This window comes from Gobius niger (assembly GCF_951799975.1).
Source record: "Gobius niger genome assembly, chromosome: 3".
In the NCBI taxonomy this organism is placed as follows: Eukaryota; Metazoa; Chordata; class Actinopteri; order Gobiiformes; family Gobiidae; genus Gobius; species Gobius niger.
Window position 1 is genome coordinate 17,189,744 of NC_136854.1, and position 18,111 is coordinate 17,207,854.

General features: G+C 41.3%; 1 protein-coding gene across 2 annotated transcripts in view; it reads left to right on the forward strand.

The window, feature by feature from the left end:
- The window catches only part of nr3c2 (nuclear receptor subfamily 3, group C, member 2), a 142,459-nt gene extending 125,102 nt beyond the window's left edge, over positions 1–17,357 (forward strand). For both annotated transcript variants that reach the window (XM_079552694.1, XM_079552693.1), the window contains exons 7-9: positions 1,398–1,528; positions 15,155–15,312; positions 16,836–17,357. In XM_079552694.1, the coding sequence (XP_079408820.1) occupies positions 1,398–1,528; positions 15,155–15,312; positions 16,836–16,991 (445 nt within the window). In that variant the 3' untranslated portion in view covers positions 16,992–17,357. The remainder of the gene's footprint in view (positions 1–1,397; positions 1,529–15,154; positions 15,313–16,835) is intronic.
- Positions 17,358–18,111: the final 754 nt, after the last annotated feature.

Here is an 18,111-nt window from a genome sequence, read left to right on the forward strand (position 1 = left end):
CTGAAATCAATGGGGTGGCAGCTGGAGTGGCAAGACCTTCACTAGCGGTGGCAGCTGCCACTCTGTGCCACCCCTCTAGATCCGCCCCTGCTAAAATACATCATGATTTTTATAGAAACGGGTACTACATATATAATCATGATTTACATTTGTCCTCATGTGCTTTGTACTCCTCTACCCTCAATAAATAAGTGAATAAAGGGGGCTTACACACTGAAAATGGGTCTTTGTCAATGACATCACTTCACTTACATTTCAATAAACAAGAAACCACAGTCTGTTTCAAAAGGAATAAATCAACTACAAATGTAAAAAAAAAAATCTTATTTATGATTATAGTAATATGTTTGTGTGACAGTGTTTGGTCCAAGTGCTTAAACTAGCAGTGCTGCTCCCTGCTGTTCTGACTGAATCCTTGATCATCATTGGCCTCTATTGACTGAAAGCAGCGGAGCACTGGTACCTCAATACTATGCAGGATGTCGGTCAATAATACGTATGACGTCATCACAATTATCGATATCGGAATCAAAGGTAGCTGTATCGTATCGTCATGCAAAATATCGCGATATACCGCCAAATCGATATATTGTGAGTGTGAAAGTTGAGTTATTACTATTTCAATACCCTTTTCCTTTGGAGTTTTACATTTGTTTACACTTGTGAGAAGGCGTAGCATGGCGATCTGTCACATGACTGTCAACAAAAGCTATTGGCCAAACTAATATCAAACTAATACGCACTTTTACAGCAAATCCCAGCTACTTAAAGCCTGAAACAAAGTGCTTCCTCGACTAGTCTGTTAGTTTGCAAGTGCCGAACAAAAGCAAAAGTAATATCACAGACAATTGTGTACATTTACAACGAGGAGGCAGATACAATATTCTTGAATTCTGGCACAAAACACAAATAGATTTTCTGTAATGACCCATGCACGGTGCTTGAGGATTTAAGCTATTGTGCATTTATAACCCGGGTCGGCCTAAATAATGAATTGCTTAAGCGCTTTTCGGAGGCTACTTCTCTGTTTCCTTCTCGTCGCCGTATAGCGTGGGGATGGCGGAGGCTGGTGGAGCGCCACAAAGAAGTGGTGCATCTCTGCTGTAGTACAGTACTACGCAGCGCTCTGCAATCTGGAGGGAGTTGGTATTCTGCTCTTAGCCCAGACGAGCAGCATCCTCCCCTGCACTGTGAGGGAAACGGTCCCACCTCCGACTGATGGGGGAGAGAGGAAATCTAGACAAGGACAGGTGCAAAATAAAGAAGTGGATAGAAAATATATGGGAAAGTAGGATTTGAATGGTCTCAAAAGGCCACGAAGGATCCAAACCTTTTCCGAAATGCTTATGATAGTTTAGCAATTAGCTTTTATTCAACTTTTATTGTTTTTCTTCCAGGGAGCGCATGCAGCAGTCGGCCATGTACGACCTTTGCCTGGGCATGCGGCAGGTGAGCCAGGAGTTTGTGCGGCTACAGCTAACGTTCGACGAGTTCCTGTCCATGAAGGTGCTACTGCTGCTCAGCACAGGTAAGCACTATGCTACTTCTGATATACATACCACCAAGCTGAGCCAGTAACTACATGTGGAGTTGATATAAATGCTTTACAGCGAAGAAATAACATGGTAAGAGGATGTAAAGAGCAGAGTAACCAGGGACACTGAGGCATAGTGGATTCTGAAAGGAAAATCTAACTTACTTTCCAGGTAATTCACAGTCTTGGTGGGTTTGAGGCAATAGGTTGCGTTCATGATTTAGAATGTGATGTCATAATGTCAGATGGAGGGCAGGGCCAATACAGCTCTATGGGAGAAATGCAGTTTTTGTAAGAAATCTCCAAAACGAAGATTGACAAATGTTTTTCCTCATCACTATTTGATCGTGATTGGATTCCCAAACCTGTGATATGATTTTTTATGTCTGAAAGTCCTTTCTATTGGACAACATCACGGTCATGTTTTCGCATTTTGTCACCATTTCTTTCTAGTTCATATGTGCTGACGGAGGAGATAATGAACTTTGTGACAGTTTTTTTTTCATGTGGATTCCTCCAGTAATGACTGAGATATGAGCCAAAAAACAAAGACATAAAAATATGCATTTTGTCAGTTACCACAGTTACCATGTGTTGTGAGGTCACGTGAACGCAACCTATCCCTAAAAACTAGTCTCGGTGCTAGCTTTACTTGTTTGTTTATTAGCACCTCCCCTTAGCCATTGCCTTGACAACCGGAGAGAGCGCGACATAGACTAATTGCTTACATGTGATAACTTACGGTAATGTTTCTTCTCCATATAACCCATACATCTAGGCGTGAGCGTTATGCCACCTGTAGGTATGTCTTTTGTCATCACCATGGCACAGTCCCGGACCGTTTCGCTGCGAACTTGCCAAACACTCCCACACTCCCCGATCTAAAGACAGCTCTAACATGGGCCCGGCGCAGATAAGGCGTCCCGTTCTCGTCCATTGAGCACCTGAGATGAGATGGCAGCCTGTGAAAAGCCCCACACGACACACACGGAGCTCTTGGCATTGGTAGCGCTCACTTTTCTCGGCATCCTCACCCACTCTGTTTTTGAAGTCGCTCCGCTCATTCGGGGTAATCCTTTAAAGCCATACTGCATAACATTTCAACCGATAAATACAATATAAAACAAGCGTTTTATTCATTATGGAGGTTTGCACCGGTAAGAATATACTACTAAAAACATTTGTCTTTACTGGGAGCGGGACATCACCAGCTCGTCTCCATGGAGATGCTGTTGTTGATTACAGGTAGTAAAACGTAAGATAGAGACGGCAATGCATCATACTAGGGGGCGTGGCCTCGGGAGAGGTAAAGAAGTTTCACTCTTATAAGATGTTTTCTGGTTGACTATAAGCATATAAAGTATATATATATTTTTTTTAAACAGCACTAAAATGTAGCTGTTAGCTCTTAACATGAAGCTAACGTTAGCATTATGGTTGGCATTCTCCGTTATTTATCCTATTTGTATCATATTTATGGGCTTTTGAATCACTTTACTCGTCTCCATGTCTCTGTATCTTTATTTGGTAGACACTACATCCAAGCACAGCATTTATTTGCAAATTAGTGGTGGAGTAGTTGTAGTTGTTCTTTTTGCTCTTCGTTTCCCCCCTCGACTATGGCCATTTGTGGGCGTTCCCTGAGCGGCCGTCTGTATCTATTCGTTTTTTTTCTTTTAGTAAACTGCCGGGTTTGTGTCTTGTAGATCATTAAGAGCATGTTCGGGTTCACAACAGTTTCATTCACCATTCTCCTTACTTGGCATGTCCTGCAATGGACGCAGTCGGCCCATTAGTCCGACGCCCCATTTGTCCGATGTCTCATTAGTCTGAAAATTTCCCATTGAGTAGGGGTTGAAAAATAAAATTATTTTTAGGCAGGAGTGCACTGATCTTAAGGTTAGGGCCAGTGGTTGTACATAAATTAAGTTTATTGACTCTCTAATCCACAACACAACTGGGTTATGTTGAACTAATGGCAACTGTGCTCAATGGCACATTTTCGGACTAATGGCATGGCACCCAATGGACACGCAAATCAAGAGCAGAAACCTCCGCATGTCTGTGCTGTGTAAATAACAAACACTGACCTATGATGAGTTTGACATATTGCAGGGCAGCATAGTCTCCACCTGCGCACTGGTAGATCGCCAGAAGTGTTACGGCACTGGTACACAAGTGAATTTCTCCAATGTGAGTCAGGAAGGTCCTATCTGATCTTATTGCATTTGTTCCATCGGGGATTGACATTTGTGAGGCTGCTTCCTTGATGTTGTCACAGGCAGTAGTTCAGACAGTATACCTATTGTAACGCAAGGTCTAGATGCCTAAACTAGCGCTATTGAGGCCTAAACCAGACCAAATGTGAACTGAAATGGCTGTAAATGAGATCTAGACCAAAGCCAGTCACAGCTACCGTTTTTTGTGTTATATGAAGCTGGTGATGTAGGTTGGTGTTCTTTGTTCGCCAGGAGAAAGCAACATGGTATCAAGTTCATATATATTAGAGCCTGTAGGGAGTCTTCCTGAGTATATCTTTTATATTTACTGAACACAAGCTCCGATGTCACATGCGTGCAACTTTTATTTTTTTTTTACTGTAATATCTCGCCATGTGAAAACTGAAGTGGAACAATAGACTCCTAGCACTTGTGGTTAATGCTCAAGGTAAGTTTTGAAAGGATTTTTGGCTCATGGGCTTGTTTTGATAGGACAGCACAAGACCAAGAACATTTTTTGAATGTTTTTGGCATGGTTCATGTGCTGGTAGTTTTCTTAAAAGACAGGAGTTTTTGTGCCATATTGTTTTTCAATTTGCTTTGCTGTTGAACAAAGATGCAACGTATAGTCAAAAGTCAAAAGTTATTTGAATACAGGACGTTAGGAAAGAGTTGTTGTGTTGACTGACGCCTATAGTGTGTTTCTCCTACCTAATTTGTGCCATACCATTCTAACATGGAAAGTCGCCAGCACGGATCTCGGCACCACACTGCACTGTCACTCACACGTTCAGTCGTCTCGCTCGAAGATCTTTTGAGGACGTTTGTGTCATTGTCCGCATATGCTGGCCCCTATAAACCACAGCCACAAATACCCGCAGTATGGGCGCGGACAGCCTGCGGACCCGCGGACGTGTGGCGGTTAGTCAGTGAGAGACAGGTGATGAGAGTTATTTTGAAGAGAGCATGAGTCGCACGCTGGCCGGGCTTCAATCTCTTTGAACTCGAGCATCGGCGGTGCCAATCAGTGGAAATATTCATTGGCACGCTACTTATTTTTTTCAGTCACTAACTCTTTGAAAGTGGTATGTTAATGCTCGGACCCACACAAACAGCACAGCCTTGGCAAATGGCACCCGACATGAAAAGTTTGACACCCACCAGCTAATGGAATATGACTCCGAGCATGTGCGACTTAGTGCGTTTATCAAATTGGTGCGAGATTTTGACAAGCGTCTTTCAGATCAAGTTTCATATTTCATAACTATTTGGGAGCGTTTCATTCGTCACACCCACGCCTGATTATATGTTATACTCATTTACATTAGAGTCTAATATGTGTTTTTGATATGCATCCTGCAAATGAAATAGGTGGGTGTGCAGGTGCAGGTGTAACATTTCTAAAGTTGTTGTGGAGGCACAGCGAAACCAATTTGTTACATACACTGGTGTAATTTGAAATTATTTCAGATGACCCACAAATATGGGGAATTTTCGGAGCTTTTATCCATATTATAATGTGTTTTCTCATCATAAAAATATACACAGAGAAAGATTTATGTGTTTACCCGTGGCTTTTGGTCTTTCAGAGTCTGCAAAGCTCCTCTGTAACCAACACTGCCATTTGCTAGCAGCAGTTTTCCATAGCGCTCTCTGCTGGTGTTTTGTTTCACTACATTTCTGAGATGGCAAAAGTACTTGACTTCAGTTGCATTGTATGCATTATTATACTTTTTATGTGGAAAAAAGTTGATAGTTGTGTGTATTTGACCTTGTAGTGGATCAATTGTATGGAAGGTTTTCTAAGCTGATGGAGCCTCTTACCAGAAAACCTACAAAACCCGCCGGAAATGCACGAATATCAACTGTTTTCACTTGCATAAGAAGTTGCATAATCCTTATACTAAGGTAAAAAAAAAAAGAAAAATACTATTATAAAAGTAATACAAAAAACCCACCTCAACTCATTAAAGTGGACATATCATGCAAAATAAACTTTCTTGAGGTTTAAACCATGTTTTAATGTTGTTCCTTCGTCAAAGACAGACCTGGTGCAGTATTTCACAACGTTCACGCAATTTTGAGTAATCCTCAGACAAAGCTGTAAAATTCAGCGATTTCTTCTTCTACGGTGTCAGCGCCTCGTTCTGTACTTCCTGATTACACTCGTGAAATTGATCAAACCCAAAAACTGTCCTTTACATAATACCGTAATCCAACATTATCAAGTTTGAGCCGTTCTGTGCTTGAAGTGTGTTTATCACGCATGTCCAACCTTAAAGTTATTTTTCAAGCAAATTATCCCTGCAGCTGCCAGGAGGAGGAGCCCCAGCCAAGATCTTTACCAGCCTGCATTTCATTGTAACTGTTTAATTCTTACAGAGACATATTTTCAAATTATAGAACATTGAATATCAAAGCTGAGGCGCCCCATCAGGGATCTCCAATTAGATCAGCTCAAGCTCCGCAAACTTGTCTTTTGTGACTATCGACATATGTCCAGGGTCCGGACATATGCAGTCATTGCTTCTGAAAATGTTAAAACATGAACACATGTTGTCGATTTACAAAGCAGAACTGATTAATGAAGCAAAGATGTTCTCTTATTTCAATGTGATTCAAATTGTTTAGATCATTTTTAATTCAGCCTAAGAAATTAAGAATATTGAGAGGATGAAAAGGCTTTGGGGTCCGGACTAAAGCCTCTGAAGGTCCGGATCTGGACCCAGGTCTGCCAGTTGGAGACCCCTGCTCTATATGCATGACATGTCCACTTTAAGTAAAAATTGGCTACTTTATCATCAGTATACAAAAAGTAAAAACAGTCATTGGAGGAACTCTTTTTAATGTAAATGTAATCCATATTATTATTATTAAAAAAGCATTAAAAGTTATTACATGAATTGCGCCAAAATTAAATGTTATCAAAAAACATGAAAAAGGATTCAAACTGGCATTAAATTAGGTTTCTTGGGAAATAATGACACTTCTCGACTAATTTTGCTACACAAGTTCATCAGAACAACAGAAATGATGGTTTAGCTGCAGTACTGGCTGAAACACAAGAGTTTTTCTGTCGTTTGTCTTTTCTCTTTTGGATTTTAAAACTTCCCCTTAATAATTCATTTGACGGGATGTCTGCTAATGTTGAGAAAAGTGGTTAGTGTTGCATTTGTGGCATTAAACATATAGCAGTTGGGGACTAAAACGCATTAAACTTGACTCGCTCGCAATTTGTCTCATATTGCGCGTTCCTAATTTGCGCATAATCCCCCTCCGCGCACCAACATATGGTGCAGACTGTATGCTCCGCAATTTCCTGGTTCTAAACTGTAGTTGTTGACTCATCTGCGCGCGGGGAGCTCCTCAGGTAGCGGCTACAGAGACACAGCGACTACAGAGCGAAAGCCTCCACCAAAAAACCTACGGGGACGGTGGCGATTTAAGGAGAGGCTGACAGTGACTAAGAAAGAGACAGGTGCATAGCTATGGGGAGAAAAGAGCACAAGACAAAGGGGTGGCAGAGCTGGGCCTTCTGGTCCTCTGGAGTCCGTCCAGAGAGCCCTGCTGTACTTAATAAAGGCCAGTCAAGCACCCGGCAACGCTCCAAGAACTGCTATTTTCTCCACTTCCTTCAAAGCCCGGCTGGAATTCTGCGGAGAGGCGAGGCTGCGGATAAAAGAAGTGGGCTAGAGAGGTGAGCAGGGAGCCTGAGGTGCTCCACTGTGAGGCCTGGAGCTTAAAGGGAGTTCTGATTAAAAGTGGTCGAGCTTATGTAAAGATACAGCACATGAGTTTGATGGAGCCAAACTACAATTAAGTCTTCATTGGAAAAATGCAGGTTTAATTGCATGAGAAGAACGTTATTAGAAGAATAGCATTCCTCTTATGAATAGTCAAGCCCGTCAGTGTCACTATTTGAATTTCTGATACCAAACGTTACACTGAACTGCAGTACTGTGGCGTGGGAATGGGAGCAAACCTTTTTACCCAAGTCATAATAAAGGTCCTCTCCAGTGGCAATTTCCCAAAGAAGCCAGCCGTTTCCTCAGTGACGCTGTGAGAGCGGTTTGGTCCGAGCCTCGGGAGATAAGGACTCCGCAGTGGCACAAATGTTTACGGAGGAGTTGTCGGGACTTGTCAGCAGGTCCACAGTATTCAGTCAGTGTAATAGTGCGTGCCTCTGGGCTGCAGGTACCGGGGAGAGGGAGAGAGCGGGGAGGGTTGGGGTGGGGGGGGGGGGGGTATTTAGAAAAAAAAAAGAAGGAGAAAAGAAAGGATATTGGGCTCAACTTTGGCTATTAGGTTTCGGCCAGAGGTGTACAGCGACCCAGCGTGTATGGAGCACAGGCAGGGCTCAACAAATTGTGTCTCCTCACCTTCTGAACTCTCATCTGTTTTTCCGAGTCTCGACAACTCTACTGTGCTGCTGATCATTTTATTGTCAAGTGATGTGTCGAGCAATCGAGTCAAATTTCAACATGTTAACGTGGAAAGAGCCAGATTAATATTACAGACAATTAACAGCCTGAAATTAATGGCAAATTGGATCAAGCGGATCTCAATTAAGCCAATCAAAAATACTTAGATTTAACAAATATTCCTTGTGTTTGTTTTAAATGTGTAGCTGTATATTTCATCTAGCAGACAAGGTCGCAAACATTTTCTGAAAGGCTTGTGATTCTTGTTTCAGTTCATATTTTAAATGTATTTCAAATGCTAATGGAAAGGTTTGAAATACAGTGGGAGGAAAAAGTATGAAAAAGTAATACAGTGGGAGGAAAAAGTATGACAATTTCTGCCTAAATTGGTCATAAAATGTGCTCTGATCTTTATTAAAATCATAAGAATGAGTAAACAGTGTCTGCTTGAACTAATACCACCCAAACAATTACATGTATACATATTTTTTATTTGCCATAACATGTAAACACTCACAGGAGAACTTCCAACGGGTTCAAATACTTTCTTCTAAATTTATTCGTATATATACTTGTGCCCTTTAAAGCTTTCTATTTATTGTATATGAGATATCTCTAGTTACTATTACTTGATTGCATATTTCTATAATATTATTTTTAAAACATAAATCTATGTTCTAGGTATTTTTGTTGCTGTTCTTTCCAAAATCAAACACTTATTTCTTTTATGTTTAGTCCACATCATCTTTTAAATTGAAATACACATACTGTGCATTAAAGCAGAACCGAGTAACTCGTGCCCCTAGAGGCCATAAGCGCCACTGCAGGTGTCATAGCATGTTACGTTTTTTTACTCATTAATTGTCCGTGAGAGTAAATACTACGCTGACAGAAAAGACAAAGGGAGACAAGGATATTGTACATCCAGTTACACAATGGAGATATTTTTTTTCACTCAAACTTGGCTGTAAATACTGTTTAAGTGGTGCAGTTAGCTTTGCCCGTTAGCCTGTTAGCTTCTTCGTGATTACATTTAACGTGTATTGGGGCCTCTGGGTTGGAGCAGGGGAAGGTGCAAGTTTGGTTTTCTGGCCAGAGACACTAAAGACACACCCCCCTTTAGCAGAAAATGTTTCTGATATGGTTGACATCAAACCCTGACATGTAATATCTTGCTTGCTAAGACTCTGCAATTGAACTGACTTCATCTTTTGACAGATAAAATAGGCATGTTACCATAATTACTGAGTTTGCTTTGCAGATTTTCAGATTCGCGCAGTGTGTGACATCAGTGTACTCACCTTTTATGTGGGATCTTTTGTTCAGGATAAATAATCTGTAAGTAATCCCCCAGTTTATACACTTTCATATTCATAGCAGAAGTTAAAGGTGGTGGCCCATGGATATACAAGAAAAAGAAAGAATGTTAACCTTTTTCATTGAACAGCCGGTTCGATTTCCCATGCAAACTGTCACACATGAACGCCTCAGTGCCCCACATTAGAGAAAAAAAAAACCATCCCAGTTCAAAGGCGCTATACCTGAAACCCCAATCCATCTGACACCAATTACTCTGATATAAACGCCCTATTTTAGCCGGGGCTGAGGTAACGCCCTAAATGCCATGTCGGAGTCTAATCGGCTCTATGTGGGTCAGTGGGAGAAAAACAAAAGATCAGAACAGAGTGTACGGGGTTTAGCACATTCTCCTCATGTCAGCCGTGAACTAAAGCCCTGGAACTGAAGAGTCTCTCCCAGAGTTCAGCGTGTACATGTGTGGGGCCTCGGTACAGTACACCCGTGAGTGTTCTGTACATCGGAGCTGAATGAGGGGGGGGGGGGGGGGCGTGTGGGGAGCACGTGTGAATGGACTGAACCACTCTCACTCCATGATGCAGCAATGCGTTTATGGATTTGCTTTTCATACGAGAGAATGGTTGTCCATAGTAAGTGTCAATATAGCAACAAAGATGAGGAGCGACCAGAAAGGTGACAAAAAAAAAAAAAAAACACTATCAAAAATGACTGTGCTCTGTTAAGGTGGGGGTTAAGAGGTTAAGAAGCAAAAGGAAGAGGATAGTGGGAGTGTATTTTGTGACACAATGCAGTTCTGAAGCAAAGAAAATTAGACAAATTATAAAACAGAACTGGAATACCCTCACAAGTGACAGCCAATTTGGAGAAGCCCTCCCAGAAACCCCCACTATTAGTTTACGAAGATCCCCCTTCACAGGAAATGACAGATGCGGTGACTGTACCCACTGGGACGCCATAAAGACAACTGTTTTATGGACAATTCTTTTACTAACACCAGTTATGTGGTCTACAGGCTCCAGTGTGTGGTTGTTTCTACTTTGGTAGATTGGCAGAACACAAACAGGCCATACGGAGAGGGAAGCCTCTATACCCTGCACTGCATTTTAAACAGTCTAACCATGGATTTAACACCTTTAAAGCTTATGGTATAGATTTTATCCCTGTGTTCTTAAGAGGAGGCGACAGATGTAAAAGGGGGAGTCCTTTTGGGTCTACTCTTAAAGCAACAGTATCCAGGTCTCACTGGACTTTACCCCTTTTCTTTAACCTCTAACCCCTGGCTATTACTGAGTGCTTTTTCTCCAGTTAGGCTTTACCCAAATCTAAAAGCTTCTTGACAGGAGAACAGTGTAATGCCTCATTTGAAAGCAATGACCTACAAAAGTGATCCTAACTTTTTTGTCACGTTTTTGCGGCACCTTTTGTCATTGTTTTGTTGCTTTTTAGTTGCTTTTTTGTCATGTTTTTGTCAGGGTTTTTTTTTGCTTTTTGTCGTGTTTTCATCACGTTGTGTTTTTGTTGTTGTTGTTTTTTCAACAATCTTTCAGATTTGCAAACTGGAGAGAATGTACTCAGTTCAGGTTTGTTTCCCTTTTGGGGCATGTATTCAGGATGACTTTCAGTCGTGTAACCTTCCTTAATGTAGATGCCATCTTGACGTTTCTACTTTGATCAAATTGTGCATATATTCCATTTTTTGTTGTTGCTGTTGTTTCTTTGTTGTTTTGTTTTGTTCCGTTTTTGTTACATTTCTATTGTGTTGATTTTGGGGGTTTAGATGCTCATAAGCTTCTTGCTTCAACCCACTCCTTTTGAGCAGAATGTATACGGCTCAAATAAACAAATAAACCAAACTAATCCTGTGAGCTTCACCGTCAATTCTAACAATCTGTACATGGGGCAAAAATATCGAGGGAAGGGGAGAATTCTGCTGCCTGAACGCCCGGATGAAGCTGTCCTTCAGTCAGTTGGACCTGGCCTGTGTAGAGGCTCCCCAGTTCCACAGTGAGAAGGGCTTTAGTAGGCCTTTGCAGTTCATCGTGATATCCAAAAAGCGCACATTATGGTGGCAGTCTGGCTCAGATACCTCTTTAACTTATTCTGCTCCCTGTTGTTGAGCTCCTCAGTAGATCAATTACTGCGACGTGCTCTTTGATCCAGATAGCAAAACCATTATTAACAAAAAAAACATCTTACTTTTGGGAATAAGAAGCTACAGCATGTTGGACACATTGCTAAAAATATTGCTTAAAGGTGGATTATGCAGCTTTTTATGTGGAAAAAAAAAGTTGATATTTGTTTGTATTTGACCATGTAGTGACCCTGTGGCTGTGTGGCGCCGTTAATTTCCATCACAGTGTTCTCTCGGACGCTTCAGGATCAACTGTAAGGTTTTCACTGCTGACGGAGCCTCTCACCAGAAAACCTACAAAACAATTGATCCAGGAGCGTTGTAGAGACCACCATGATCGAAAGTAAAGGCTTTGTGTTAACCACTCATGCGGCTGCTGGTCAAATACACACAAATATCAACTTTTATTTCACATCAAAAGTTGCATATTGCACCTTTAATGTCACATCACATCTGTAAAGGCTTAAAACAGGAAGACGCATACACACTCCAGTCTAGAATCGCTGGTTTACTTACGCTTCTCCTACACGCACATTAGCGCTGCTTAAACACACTTATCCCCTTTGTGTTAACTTTTTACCATCAGGCTGTGTATTAATAAGGATTGCCTTTCTGTGACTTTGGGGCATCTTAAAGTTTGCTCAAGGAGAATTCTTCATACTCCCCTTTCTTGGAGTGTCATTACACTTAGAGGAGTGAGGTGTTTCTCAATGTAACTGAATGTCATTTCAAGAGCTTTGGAACGCTGCCACAACACTCCGGCTGGGGGAAAAGCTTCAATGTTGGCCTTGTAGCATTATTACGATCATCATCACGGATTAATACTTGAGAGTAGTAGTTCTATGTCTATTGAGGCAATACAGCATGTCCCTGTTGAAAATGATGGTTTGATGGTTGTTTGGACTTGGATGGTTTCCAACTGGGCTACATGTCATTGTGAAAACTAGCCTCCTCCAAACTGTTCTTCTCACAACATTCACATTTTGTGTTACATGGACGATGAGGCAAATGAGTCAAGGACCTACTTAGATTTCAAGAGTGGCGAAAGGTGCTTCGATTGACTGTGAAAGTATGGCTGTATTTATGTCACAATATAGAGCTCCAAGGTTTTAGTAATTCTTCTTTTGAACCTAGAGGCCTAAATCTCACCAGGATAAGAGAAAATGTGCATTCTAGTTTTGCACGTATTTGTCTGCAGAAGGTTATACCAGCCCTGGATGTTTTTGGATTAACAGGGTGCATTGAGCCATTAGTATAATTAGCTTGTTTTATTAGATGTTTTCAAGTGGAGCTACTGCTATAGTTTGTCCTTGAGTTATATCGAAGGTAGCTACAACCTAAGGCTAGTGCTGAATAATTGTAAGAATCTGTATTTTTTTTATGCAAAATCAACGTTTTCAGAGTGCTCTGCCACGTCATAATGTTGTTGCCTAATCAAAAACATGCCTAGAGTTGTGCTTTCGAGTCGTTCACGCACGTTTGAGTAATCTTTGAATCTCTCGCGGCTGCTATTTGAAGTGCCGTGAGATACCACCTGTCTCGGTTTATTAGTTGTGTAGCCGCCCGGTTCATCTGTTCATCTCCCGCTTCATTGCACTGCTCCCCTCTCCAGCAAGAGGCAAAACAACACGCTTGTACCGCTCTCTGATATTAGCACCGATGTCCAACAGCACTCTGCATCCACGGAGCTGCAAAAATTAAGCAAAATTTACTTTTTGGAGCTTTTTCCCATGTTGCGATGTTGTTTTCTACTCTAAAACGTATCCGTAACTGTGTTTCAAGCCACTAGCGCATCTTTGAGTAATCTTTGGATCTTTTCCAGTGGCTATTTTCAGCAGTGCTGCCGCAGCTCCCAAACAGCCCTTCCTATTCAAACTGCAAATGGCCAATAAAATGAATCGGAATCGGAATCCTGAGGTGATCCAGGAAATGCTTTCCTCACCACTCTCTCTCTCTCGCTAAGCTTAATCCTCTCATCGCGGAGTAACAACACTCGGCATAGCTTTACTCGTGCAGCAGGCTTTTTTCTTTTTATTCATTATGTGTTCTCTTTTGAAACAGCGAAGGAGAGCAAGAGGGAAGGGAGCGCTTACAGGGAGATCACTTGAAAACCAGGAAGTGAAACTGCCAATAATACCACCCCATCTTGGTTGGTTTTCTATGCCGTATGTCCCTACAAGGCTGCCGTACAGATTACAATGTTACACTAGAGTTCCGCCCCTTAGTATTTATTTCTTTTGCCAACATAATTCTATCTCATTTTATTTTCAATTGAATCAGCTCTCCACACATCTTCCCTGACTGCTTTACTCCGTCTCCAGTCATCCCGGACACCAGAGTCCTTAAAATCCAATGGGCCGTGCCTGCATCTAATACAACAAAGACGCTGAACGATTTGCAGTTGACACATAAAATTCCAAGGTCTTTGAACGCTCAGCCACTGTATCCCACACGGCACCGTTTAACTGGCCATTTTTTTTAATCAGCGCCCGCCAGTCTATCACTTATCTCTATGAATTAGAGGCTGTACACCAAAAGTAATTGCCACTCAAAATGGTAAAAGTGCTCGTAATGAGTTGTTAAATAGGCTTTAACACTCCAAATGTCCCCAAAAAGAGGCTAGCGTGTGGGAGGGAGAACAGATTTGACTGAGCACCTCTAAATAGCCTTTTTCACAGTTCCACATTTGTACATTGGGAAAACATATCAGTGTTTTGCCTGGGTTAGATAATTACCTGCAAATTAGGTTGACTTGGATTTGCATAAACACATATTTACCTTTAAGGTGAGTGTTTTATTTCAAATCATTTATTGCGGCGCGGTAAACAAACCCTGAATAAGGCTTAGCATTCACCCGGGGGCAATTTGAAGTAATCTAAGTTATTTCAAAAGTTTGGTCAGATAGCTAAATAATGTAAGCTTTCACAGAGATTCAGCTTGGAATACTGTAGTGTTTTGCGAGCAACTGAACTTGAGCTGCGCTTGTTGCTGCATCACTGATTTGTTTGCATGCTGTTGACTACAAATGAAAGCTTGTATTTGATGTATTACGTACAGCCAGCAGAGGGCGCTTGAACCACAGAAGAGCAGCCCTCACTAATAAAGTGTCTCCTTTCAACATACATTATTTCAAAACAGACAAATCATGCAAAATTGACTTTTTTGGTTGTTTCTTCTTCTAATGCTGCAGCGCTCCGATCTGGATTTTCCTGGATTATAGATTAAAACAAACACTGTTCCGTATTTTCAGTGCCCATAATCCATCACCGGGCCGTTGACTTGCTAGCATACCGTTGAATATCGTGAGAGTAATCATTGTTTTATCATGTGCCATTCCCACGTCTGCCTGCAGAGGGTGCTCCAGGCCAGTTAAAAATGTTGCCTGACTTTTCCTTTTATAGACATGATTTCAAACTTTATAAAGCGTTATAAAAGTTGTCCGAAGTGAAATATCAACAAGCCACAATTACGCACGAGTCCACTTATTGCACTAACGTGACTAAAACTGTGACTTTTGTGTGTATGTGCGCAGTTCCTAAAGAGGGTCTGAAGAACCAGGCGGCGTTCGAGGAGATGAGGGTCAACTACATCAAGGAGCTGCGGCGGTCGGTGGGGAAGGCAACCAACAACTCGGGTCAAACCTGGCAACGCTTCTTCCAGCTCACCAAGCTCCTGGACGCTATGCACGATGTAAGGGAAACTGAATCTTTGAATGGGAACTTTTATAAATTATCTGACTCCTCCGTCATATGGGCTTGAAAGTAGGGTAGATTATTTACCTTTGCAACAGACATTTACTAAAGCCCAACAAAAGTTTCCAGGCTTAATGAACAAAGATATACTTGATACATTTTCCTTGAAGCTTGGGCTTTCCAGTTTATCCACCTCTACTTTAAAATCCAAACATTTTAATCCCACAGCAAAAAAAAGCAAAAAAAAACTGCAACATCAGGTCATTAAATAATGGCTTTATTTAGCAGTTTGTTGCAGCTTTGGTTGGATACAGGGATTACGAGAGCCCAAATGTGTCCCAGAGGGAAAGGTCACTGTAGAGCCACTCACCCCGCAGGGCAGCCGGATTGGTGCCAGATTAAAGTTTATCGAGCCTGTCTGAACGAACACAGGAGCTGGCGTGCTAACTCACAATAAGTAACCCGCGCTAAGTGTAATGACAATAGCACTGGAGGGTCATGCAGATTAATGGTTCACCGACCCCTGTGAGCAAGTGCATGGGGATACTGCTAATATTGCGTGACCCCAAGCAAACAAGTGTGTTAGATAAGACGGAAACGTGTGCTGCCTCCCTGTGGTGAGAAGGGGAAAGGCAGTTTGTGCAAAATAAGTCCTTCATTTTACTGCATTTACATTTTCTAGCAAAAGTTTCATTCAAGTATTGTTTTGATATTGTTTGACAGTATCGTGTGTTTTCTCATTTTATCAATGGATAGGTGGATTCAGCGAATCTCAGTGAAGTTTGAACTTTCAGAAGTAGAAAATGGCTTTAGTGACCTCTTAAAAGTAGTATGACTAAATATGGAAAAGAATCTCGATAAAATCAAAATTGTGCTCACGACATGTGATATATATTTCTTTTTTAGCAGATTGCCCACCCCTAATATGATACTTTGACAACCAAAAGATATGCTACAATGCCATGCTCACCTATACGTAGTTTTCTTTTGTGACATAGAGATCAAGATACACAATTATTTGTGGTCATTTACTACGTTGATGCACCATGGATATGCCACAGGCTGAACGGCCATTACTTAGAGTTACTTGTGCTAATACAAATCAAATGCAAGTAATAGAAAAAATGCCCAGAACATCAATATATCCAAACACATAAAAAATGTATTGTAATTTACTGTAACTACTTCTATTCTTACTCATGAATTTGTGACATGGGCGACATGGATGAACTTCATAATCTCTTATAGTTCATTTGACAGGTTGTCATGTTTTTCTAAATATTACTTGGTTTGGTGGGATAATTTTTTGAAGCAATTTTGAAAAACAGTTGCAAATTTTGTGGCATTAAAATGTCAGGGAAAAACTCTTGTACTTTATCTTGATCAAAGTAAATATATTTCCTGTTGCCCCCAAAGCGAGTAAGGCGAAGTAAAATTCTCGTGTATTCTTGAGTATATCTGACAAAAAATGTGAAATGTTCCAGATCGATTCGATTTCTAAAATTGCTGTGTGTTTTGCAGCTGGTGGGGAACCTTCTGGACTTCTGTTTCTACACGTTCAGAGAGTCGCAGTCTCTGAAGGTGGAGTTTCCCGAGATGTTGGTGGAGATCATCAGTGACCAGATACCAAAGGTGGAGTCAGGCCTCACTCACACCATCTACTTCCACAAGAAGTGACTGGGACGAACTCACGGCTAGAAACAGGAGCTGAAGAGGATCAAGAGGCTCATGGAAGGATCAGAAAGAAGGGGACGGGGCCCGAGGATCAGCCCGCCCCCTTGTCCGCCTGGTTTGGTCTGGTCTTAGAACTAGATACAAAAGCAACGCGGTGACAGAGGCCTAGAGGAGAACGTTTTGGCCCCAAAATGTGGCTCGAGCAGTTTGATACTATGGCGAGAAGGCAGAGCGCCAAGAAGGACATGCGACCAACGAAGCAACCCTCCCCCCACGGCCCCCGCCTCCTGCCCCAAAGACGATGACAGTATTTTCTATGGAGTAAAGCCATACATTTCTTCGGACGCGGCAGTCACAGTCACTTACAAACACTTCAACATAAAAATGAAGGACAAATGAAGGGGAAACCATTCATTTGTCTGACGATGCACAGATGCACTCCACAGACTCCCTGAGGCTACGTCCACACTCAAGCATTTTCACTTATCAGACCATTTGTGGATTTTGTCCACCTTTTTTTGCCTGTCTGAGAATGTAAAGCATTGTTGGAAGTGGATTGTTGTCAAAAAAAAAATCTTATGGTTTTGCACTGTAATTTGGCATGGCTAAAAGTGACTTACAATTTCCCTTGTTAAAGTATGTTAAAGGCCCTATACCTGACTTTTTTTCTGTGCAAACAATGAAAGCATGTGAACTTTAAATGGTTAGTTGTGCTCCAGAGTCACTCCTTACTTGTTTAAAACATTGCTCACAATTCTCCACAGAAATCACGTTTCACACGTCACGTTAGTATAAACTTCAACTTCTAGCCTGCTCGCTCTTGATGGATAAAAAACATTTCTGAAGGTTACTTTTTCACAATAAGATCTATTATTACAATACACTGAAGAACAAAACAAATTTTGTTCCACTACGGAAAAAATCAGGTATTGCGCCTTTAAGAAAGGTATCTTTTTTAATGTATTAATTTTACTTAACAATTTGGATGACTTCTTTTTTATGAACTTTGTTGTCCGTGTTCCTGTTGACAATTTAATTTATTGCTTTTTTTTTTTCTTTTCTGAAAACATCTAATAAAAAGAAAATGAAATGATAGGCTATTGTTAGTGTGGACGTAGCCTTA